Source organism: Electrophorus electricus, chromosome 18, assembly GCF_041902795.1.
Source record: "Electrophorus electricus isolate QZ-2024a chromosome 18, ASM4190279v1, whole genome shotgun sequence".
Taxonomy (NCBI): Eukaryota; Metazoa; Chordata; class Actinopteri; order Gymnotiformes; family Gymnotidae; genus Electrophorus; species Electrophorus electricus.
The window spans coordinates 9,680,226-9,689,962 of NC_137514.1; the positions used below are offsets into that span (position 1 = coordinate 9,680,226).

At 37.8% G+C, this 9,737-nt stretch overlaps 1 protein-coding gene across 6 annotated transcripts; it reads left to right on the top strand.

Annotated features, from left to right (window-relative positions):
• Nucleotides 1-5,435: 5,435 nt before the first annotated feature.
• On the top strand, nucleotides 5,436-9,723 carry si:dkey-1h24.6 (T-cell-specific surface glycoprotein CD28). Of its 6 annotated transcripts, none has more exons than XM_081700689.1 (5): nucleotides 5,436-6,810; nucleotides 6,950-7,040; nucleotides 8,363-8,677; nucleotides 8,820-8,926; nucleotides 9,357-9,723. In XM_081700689.1, the coding sequence occupies exons 2-5, from the start codon at nucleotides 6,968-6,970 to the stop codon at nucleotides 9,525-9,527; spliced, it is 666 nt and encodes a 221-aa protein (XP_081556815.1). In that variant the 5' UTR covers nucleotides 5,436-6,810; nucleotides 6,950-6,967; the 3' UTR covers nucleotides 9,528-9,723. The 6 variants fall into 6 exon arrangements, with proteins under 6 accessions (XP_081556815.1, XP_026867612.1, XP_026867608.1 ...); XM_027011807.2 differs by having other exon boundaries at nucleotides 5,442-6,869; nucleotides 6,950-7,052; XM_027011808.2 differs by having other exon boundaries at nucleotides 5,442-6,810; nucleotides 6,950-7,052.
• Nucleotides 9,724-9,737: the final 14 nt, after the last annotated feature.

A 9,737-nucleotide genomic window follows, 5' to 3' on the forward strand; every position in this document is an offset into this window, starting at 1 on the left:
CTACTTCTGTCCAAACATGGTCCCTAGTGAAATTACATTAACACTTATGCTTTGAGTAAAACTGTGACATTGCAGAGAAATCATTATAGAATGTTAGACATAGAATCTTTTTAATCACACTGGCACAACGGAACATGTGTCTTCCAAATAAAGGGATGAACTGCACTGCTTGGAAGTACTTGATCATAAGTGTGGGTTTGTTCACCAGTCCTCCACATAGACTTTGAGAAGCATCTGTGGTTTCTTGGAATAACCCAGCGCTTCGGTTAAGAGGAAAAAAAATGTACCGGCATTGCCTGAGAGCCATTAAACAGATCACATAAGCTGCCACCATTATCCTTTTTAAGAACAAGCTGAATTCATGGCCCCCATATTTCAGTGTCATCTCTTAAGTATGAAAGGCAATGGATATTGCAGGTTTCTTCCATATGGTCCTCACACCATGCTTTATCTGCCCGATTGTTTATATAGCGGTTTAACTTCATATGGTAAAATTCAGAAGCAAAAGTATTGTTCTTGTTTGTTTGTTTTTTACCCCCCCGGTTATTTAATCTCAAAGTCTTTATTTTAGGGTAACCCTTGTGAAGCCATTAATGTTCACTACCACCCAAGACTAGAGAACCTTCACAACCATATCTCCTACTGAAGTGCTCAGTGTCCCTGAACCAAAACAAGGGCAGGTGTTTCGCAAACACAAACTGATAAAGCTAACAGATGCCACTTTTAATTATTCATCTAGCTCAGCAAATGGTTCTAGAAATGTCATTTCTGGCCTTTTTTCCAAACCAGAGTGGCATGTTATCTGTACCAAAACATTTTACCACTAGTAGTCTAGTAGGTTCTTTTTAATGCTTCATTAAAATTAAAATGTGTTCAAATAGATCTTTGTGTTGTAGCTAAGTAAGAGTATTACACTGAAGTAGCTTCTACCAATGATGTATTCACATGAGATAAAACAGCACAATAAGGCATAAGGGCTCCTGGTAACCATTGGAAAATCACTGATGGGGATGTTTCTGCTTTTTCAGGAATATAATTTCAGTGCTGTAAATATTGACAAGTGCACCAGCCAAGAAGGACAGCTTTACATCCACTAGCTTTCTCATCACCTCGTCGACTTGGTCTTAGCTCCCAGAAATCATGTCATAGATCAAATGATGATGCATGCATACATTCATCACATGGAGAGTGAATGTCTGTGTGTCCTTAGTAAGCAACAACCCAGTATGCTTTTACTGATCACCAGAACAATGACTTAACTGCTCCTAAACAGTGCACAAGCTGACATGGTTATGCAGCACAATGTTCTTCATAAACCCTCATTGAAATGTTATAAAATGGTATGAAATGTTATCAGGCAAAATGTCCAAGGGGATCTGAGAAATTAGGTGCCAGATGCCAAAAACACACATGAGGGACCTACAACAAACAAAAGCAATTTACCAACTAATTTCATAAGACTCTTCATTTACTTGGTTAACCTGTTATTGATTGTGTCCTGGTACACTCACACTTACACACACACTCACACACATACACACACACACACACACACACACACACACACACACACACACATCTCATTTTCATGTTGAGATGACAGATCCTCCTCATTCATCAATGCCAGCCTGTGCTTATCCAAACCCACTTACATCAATGCAGAGCCACACTCAGCTTGAATCAAATAATACATGAACAGAATGACTGATGGTTAAATGGTAGATACCAGTGATAATTAGGAATGAAACTACTCTTATAGATCAATTCAATTATGCAATTTAATGCAAAGAAATTGGTACAAGTTGATGCTATACATGTTGATGGTATATATATATATATATATATATATATATATATATATATATATATATATATATATATATATATATATATATATATATATATATATATATATATCAACATATCCATACTTATGTAACATTTGATATCTTGACTTTACCGCTGCATATACATGTGTGCGTCATTCTGATGTTCTCAAAGCCAACCAAGGTTCATTCTCCACCTAGTGGACGAAATAGGAACTTACCCAATACAACTTTGCAATTGGACATCGCAGTTATTAAGAGCTATACGTCAACAAAATGTAAAGTTTGAGATGAAGTATAAAACGAATAATGAATTGCTCAAGAAATTCAATACTTTTAGTACTTGGCAAGACCAGTGTAAAAACAAGAGATATTTGGCCAAAAAAAAAAAAAGATTTGTAGGTGTGTACATATGACCAGCCCTCTTTTAAATTAAATCACAGGTTTACATAGAGGCTTAAATTAGAGAGCTAAGATAGCTAAGAATTTTTTTTCTGTGCTGTGGATCATTGTGATTGGCCATCATACCCTGGTACTTTCGAGAGTTTAGGTGCGACTGAGCCTCACATAGTCATTACGGCTAATGGCGGCGAGCAAGATCCATAGGAACAGATGATTCGAGGTGATCCCAACCTGCGACCATTCCTTTGTGTGATATTATCTGTAATATCTCCCTTGCCAATATGTGATATTATTTGTATCAGCTCCCTTGCCAACAAGTAGTTTATTTACAGCAGTTTATTTGTTTATATTGTAGGGCTAATGTGCATTTATCACAAGGAAAGTAAAAATACCAATATTTTTCACCTGGCTAAGCCTCAGCCCTAGTTGGACAAGGTACAACAGTCCGTTTAGAATCGGCAAACTTAGATTATAACATAGAACACACCAGAGAAAAATACACAAAACTGTATATTGGGAGAAAACTCATGTTCACACACCTTATTAGCAACTATTTTTAAATGTACATTCACTGTTAGTGTTTCACTACTCTCACTGAGAACGCTGTTTGGCCGTACATGCTTTACCTAAATGCAATAAAACAATGTCTCAATAAAGATCTAGTAAGCAGCTGCCTTGAGCGTTTTGCTTAATGAGTCCACTAGGGGGAGATAGAGTTGAACAATGAAGAACTGTAAAGACCTCACGGAACCATGCTTGGGAAGAATCTTACAATGGTAACTCTTAGATTTTTTTGTGCAGTAGTCTTAAATCCTGCTATAAGCGCTTGAAATGGCTTTTATAAAATTATTAGATTTGTCTTGTGCCTAGCTGTGAAGAAGAATCAGCACATTGAAATGTATTTTTAACTACATTATTTCTTTATTTCAAAGTAACAGTCAGAGTCAACTTCATTGTCATTACTTCTTACCCACAGGCGTGTTGCGTGAGAAAGGAAATGCTGCATTTTACCTGAGGCAGTAGCAGACCTCAACCCAAAAAAAAAAAAAAAAAAAAAAAAAGGAATACAGACAATAGTGCAACAGTAAATGCAATAAAATAAGCACAAAAAGCTGCACACATTACTACTCTAATGTAGTTGGTAGGAGGAGGGCAATACAGTGGGTGGATTACAGTTTTAAATGTTTTATTTAGTGCATGTTGATGTCTGGAAATATGGCTTACCACCTTTAATGTTATCAAAGGAGCAAATAGTGACTACAGATGAAAGTGAGAGAAGTGTAATCTCAAGTGTAAAATTATGTGTGAACAGGGCAAAGGTAGCAGTTCAGTTTGGGTGTGTAAGTGAATGTTTGGCAGACATGTTCAGAAGTCTTACCATTACAAAGAAACTATTCACAGGTCTAGAGGAGCTGGCTGAGATACTGCAGCCATTGTCCAAACGGCATCAACAGGTCCTTCCACTTCCTTCCTGATGCTACAGCCCTTCCTTACACACTGCTTGGCATAAATGTCAGGAGGGTGCCAGGAGAATGTGATCCAGTAATGCTCCGGGATGTCTTCACCAACTGCTTCTGCGCTTTCCTATGGGAGGTGGGGCAGATTCATTCTAGACATGGATGATGTAAGTTAGCATGCTGTCTATGCTAACTTCTATAGAAGCGGTTGAAGATGGGTGTGCAGATACCGGCCTTATTTGGTCTCTGTAGGAAGTAGAGGCACTGGGGAATTTTCTTCACTAAGGAGGAAGTTCTCAGGACCCATCAGAGGTTGTTCATGATGTGCACTTCAAGGAATCTGAAGCTGTGCACTTTCCGCTGTGATTCTGCTGATGCACAGCATGCTTGTGGCCATCTAAAGTCCACAGTTGTCTCTTTTGTCTTGCTGACATTCATAAAAAGATTGGTGTTTGTGCACCAGTACTTCTGTCTCACCATTGTGCTTTACTGTGCCTCACTGTGCCTCACCACGCCTTACCTTCATGCTTCACCTTCGTGCCTCTGTAGTCTCCTGCCTAGCGAGGAACTCCACAACCTTTATCATTTATATAACACTTTTCAGCTTGGGTCCCAAATCACTAAGTGCTTTTCATTGAAAGTTTACATCATGTAAACTACATTAATGAAATACAGTTATTACTTTGTAGACTTTATGCTCATTTATATACTTCAAATTAGCTATATTGAATTTGATAACGTTTGTCAGTTTTGCTTGTTTTTAGAAGTTAGAACCAAGCATAATAAGTAAATATTTAAAATCAAGAAACTACCTGAAAACTTTCTCTCAACATAAATTTTGTAAAATACATACAAATACATACAAACAAATGTTTTTTTAACATTCAAATATAAAAGTGAATCTGTTAATGAGATGGAATTTAACATTTAGAAACTGTGAAACAGATGGAAAATAGAAGTATCTATGTAAATGCCTATCTAGCAATAATTTTCCTATCATAATTAGCACAGGATGTTGAGAAAGCATATGACTAGTCTAAATAAAGCTGAGGTGGCAATAATATATAAAGAGAGAAGGAAAGATATTCTCATATTATCATTTCAGATGCATATACATCATTCTTTATCTGGTTTATTTTTCCATAACTGATTCCTTTCTAGTAATTCAAAGGAAATAACGGGTAATAAAAGGTAATACTTCTTCCAGTTAAAGTGAAAAATATGAAAAGGACCCACTGTCACTGTATGACTCTGAAGCACGGTGATACTGATCACACACAATCACTCATGCGTTCTGTTAATTAAAAACAGTTTCACAGTTGAAGAACAAAAAACAAGGTCTGGGAATGTAAATGAATGTTATTTTTCTTTAGTCTTTCTGAAGAATCTGAAAAACTTAAAATGAGAGAGGCTTATGGACATTCTGTTATTTTATTTGAATGCCTGTTAGTTTTAAATTTTACTAAGTGCATAAAACATAGCATTTAACCCTTAAATTACAGATGTATTATTTAGTTGTTAAGTTTAAGTTTATTGTTCAGTAACTACTCAGAAAGTACACTGGATCTAATAAGAAAGGCGTGTAGTGACATGAGTGACGAATGAAGCCCTCACTTTTAGAATAAAAGGTCTTGAGGGCCATACGACACATATATAGCTCTCATAGAATAAAATTCAAATTCAAATTTATTTGAATAGTGTATTTGTATAGTTACAGCAGGTGTTGTCACGGAAATACAGAAAAATCCAAATAAATCAAAGATGATTACATATGCAGTAGTGAAAGCATGCAGTATTAATCTGAAGTTCTAGTTTCTAAAACCAGATTTAAATTGTATTATAAACCAAATTGTATTAAAAAAAACAAACTGCAATCACGTGCAGCTATTACACGTGTGGTTGAAAGAGGAAATTGAATGAGGGGGTGCCTTAGCACCTGAGGGTCTGAAACCAGATCTTTAATTAGTAGAGACCACGACTGATTTTAGAAAAACCACAAAGCCCTCTTACTATTTTCAGCAGCTTTGTTTGCAGCAACAGCTGAGGATATCTCTATAAACAACTGCTCTGTCACTTATATAGAGCTCCACTGAAATTGGGGACTCGACTGTGCAGAGGTGTGCACCAAAAAAGCCATCCGGCATGCAGAGTGCAAGTAGGTTAGAATGTTAACTGTAAAAACAGGAAACGTGTGGAAATGAAGCATCAGCTGAAAGGGCCTCCCACACAATCAAGCTGGGAGGAGCTTGAGCCCCCAGCCATGGCTGGTTTATTTACATTTTCTTCTGTGAAACATTAACTGCTGTTCCCCTTTTGAATAAGAGCAATGGCAAGCCATGGGAATATAGCCCACCAGTTCTCATTTCTGCAATATCAAAAATGTGGAGTCTTATTATCTCACAGTCCCCGCAGCTGCTGTCTGTGTGTGTGTGTGTGTGTGTGTGTGTGTGTGTCTATCTCTCTGTCTCTCATGACAGACATGACTCATGTTTCTCTCTCCTTTTCATAGTCTCACCAAACCTCACACACACAGCCACACACAATGGCTTACCAACTCAGAAAATGTGTCTTCCTCACTAAGCCTGACTTAGTAAAATTCACATGTCCAACACTGCTAATTAGTTTTTGTGACTTTCTCCCATTGCTCTGCATATAAGGTACTGTAAAAGTAGTACATAAAAAATCGATATGGCTTTTGCCGATATGGCGTGGATTTTGAAAGAAATGTTTTTCACCACCACCACTAAAAAATGGTAACAAACTGAAGAGGAAGTGAAACGGTTTTATGTCATTTGTGTCTGGGTCTGAGCCGACCGCCTAAACACTCAAGGGATCACCTGGGTGGTGTCTTTACTACTTGCCATTCAGATGACTGGAGGAAAATAAGCCCCCTTCAAAGGCACAACACAGAAACACTGCAGCCTTGAGTATTAACAAGCAAATTGCCTGAGCATCAAAGGGTACAAGGAGAGAATGGAAACTTCCTGTGCAGCATACGGGGATGTGCCTTTGCTGTCATTGTGTCTGTATGTTCATGCATGTGTGTGCGCGTGTGCATTCTTTCACTTTACCGGAGCAGCTAACACTCATACGCTCAGGCGGCATGATGTACGTAGTCCACTAAGGTCTGCACTGAGGATCACAAGTGTTTGGCACTATCATTTGGAAGACTGCAAGTCTAACAGTGGAGTACTTTTGCATTCACTGGTGCACGTTGTGGTTACTTGATGCAAAAGTTCTAATTCCAAGTCATCGGGTTTTCAGAGTTGTGGATAAGTGGAGATGGGAACTTACTGGGTGCCTGCGACCCTCCTGCTCCTCTTCGCCTTTGGTAGGACTCACTCAGAGGAACACTGTAAGTACACAGGTGAGTTTAAAAGACCTGCAACTACTCCAAAGACATGATATGAAATTCTTCATTTGGATGTTTCAATGTGAAAATAAACATATGTAACATGAAATGACCTCTTAAATAAACATGCCACTGCTGCCAGACAGGTGCCAGAAGTAACTTTGTATACAGAAGAAGAGCAAGATGAAAATTTGACCTTAAACATACCTTTGTGTTTTAGAACAACGTGGCACGCACAACTCTAAGCTGTAACCCGAGGTGGAGGTTTATAACGAGTGCACCTTTAGATAAACATTATAAAGAAGCAATTCTCATTTGTTATATGTTATAAAGAAGTATTTAGCATTTTTGTTGATGCTTTTTAACAATAAAATCATTACTTCTCATATTACTATTGAGCTCCTCATGTACCATACATGTACCATAACTTAACAGAGTTAAGAACCTATGGAGTGATTAAAAAAAGGTACAAGACACATCTACAAACCTGAACAATAAAGTAGGCATAACCAAAAAATTATTTTTTTCCAAATTTCAGAAGAAGAAGAAGGTTCGTTTAAGGTTACTCTGTTTTTCAGTTTGAAAACCACTGCGAGTTTCTGCAAGTTGATGATTCAGGCTTTCCTTGCTTTCTTCTTGGAGGTTTTTACTCTAGATCTGTGACGGCATTTCTCCCCTGTACTTGCAGTCTATAACCACAATTCTAATGCGGATAAATGTTACCGAAAGAGATGTACACCATGTTTCAGAACAGTTCTGTGTGGGAGGAAATGTGCTGCTATATTGTATTACTACATTTCTTTACAAGAAGAGGGCGAGTGGGGGGGGGGGGGCATTTTATTGCCGATTTCCTGAAAGAGTGCCATGCTAACTTCATGTTAACTATTACAGTAGCCCACTGAAACCATAAATCTTACAGTAATACATGTTGTGCTACATGTTGTCTAACTGAACATGAATACAGATACTGTATAAAAGGTGGGATCAAGAGGTGAGAGATTTTATGGAAAATAGGAAACTAATGGTTTTTAGGTTTCATTTCATATGAGAGCATTTCCTACACAGGCATAAGGACAAACACCAAAGAGATTTTCTTTCTTTTTGTAAAGGGCAAAGTGTTGTAGAAAACAAGGATAGGACAAAGTTAACAAGAATGCGATCTCAAATAGTTATCTGTACATGTTTCTGAGAGGCTGGCCACAGCTGTAAGAGGGATTAATATTAAACTCTCCTAGGAGGCATTCAGCAGGTGCAACTGAACCAAATGCACATGACCTGTTAGGCCTTTGCAAATGTCTTGACTTTGGTTTTCTTCTGTTTTCTAGACAGCGACCAAATTGTTCGACGAGTGACAGTTCATGGCAGTGTTATAGTACCCTGTCCCAATTTCAGAGCACAGGCGATGACATTTAAATTGTTCAAGGGCTCAACTGTCATCGCGAGTAAGTCAACTGAGAATGCTCAAAAAATGACTGAAGAAAAGATTAGTCTAAGAATGAATATGGAGAACAAGACGTGCTTTGTCCTTAACAATGTGACTATGGATCAGACTGGTCTGTACACCTGTGAGGCAGATAAGACCTACCCTCCTCCCATGGTAAAAGTGGTGGAGAAACCTCAGGCCATCGTGATAGTTGACGGTGAAGTATGCTTTAAGTGATTAATTTTTCACACTATTATGTTGTTCTTTTAAATAATTTTGAAATTGATACTGCGAGAAAGCAATGTCACAAAGAAATGCTCTTTACCATATTCTGACTGAAACTTACACTTTGTTAACAGAACCGCAACGTCCCAACGTCCGGGAATATGAGCTTCCCTTGTGGGTGGGCCTTGGAGTGCTTACCATATATAGCTTGATAACCACTTATATTGCTTTAGCACTTAGGGTAAGTGTTACATTTCTTTACCGTAAATCAAAAGGCAAAAATTTTAATTATATAAATTTCACAGACAATGATGTTAAATTGCATAGCTAGATAGATCAATAGATAGATTGAGAAATAGATAGTTCAACAGATAGATAGATCGATAAATACCTTCACAGTTTGTTGCCACATCAGAAGGTGCCATTGCGTCAGCAAAAATCACATCTTCCTTATTTTACTGGTGCATCATGAATATTCAGAACATTGTCTTGAAAGATATAAATGCTATTAAACAATAAAAAGAACTGATTTTTAAATATGATATCAGGGTTGACAAATCAAGCTTATCATACAAGTGTAGTCCACAGTGCAATAATAGTTACCTAGTCTCAACTTACAAGGTAAATTCAAAACATAGCAGTGTTTTGTCCTGTTTACTCTTGGTTTTCAGTTCCGCCTAAGGAGAAAGGACTTTACAAGGCATGATTATATAAATATGAAGCCTATAGTGCGACGGAAGAAGCAGAGGATCCTTCACCCACCGCGGTTGAGCTGGTACAGAGATCCTGCAACTAGCACTATGTCCTGCAACAAACACCCCTCAACGCGAGCAACTCATTAAACCTAGCTCATGCACTAAATGCCCAGCAAACGCCAAGCTGGGGCATACCCTGAGACAGCAGATTCAATCTGTTATTTTGTAATTCTACAGAATATGTAGCAAAACGGTCATGTTTCTTTTTCAGTGCATCTTCCTTCTTTAACTGTTAAGGTTTTGTATGATTTTGTAGATAATAAATATTAAGATTAAACACTTACCTGAAAGCCTCTT

Coding starts and splice junctions, on each gene's coding strand:
- si:dkey-1h24.6 (XM_027011807.2), top strand. CDS start 6,968: ATGGGAACTTACTGGGTGCCTGCGACCCTCCTGCTCCTCTTCGCCTTT. Junction 7,053..8,362: donor GGAACACTGTAAGTACACAG/GTGAGTTTAAAA, acceptor TCTGTTTTCTAG/ACAGCGACCAAATTGTTCGA. Junction 8,927..9,356: donor ATATTGCTTTAGCACTTAGG/GTAAGTGTTACA, acceptor CTTGGTTTTCAG/TTCCGCCTAAGGAGAAAGGA.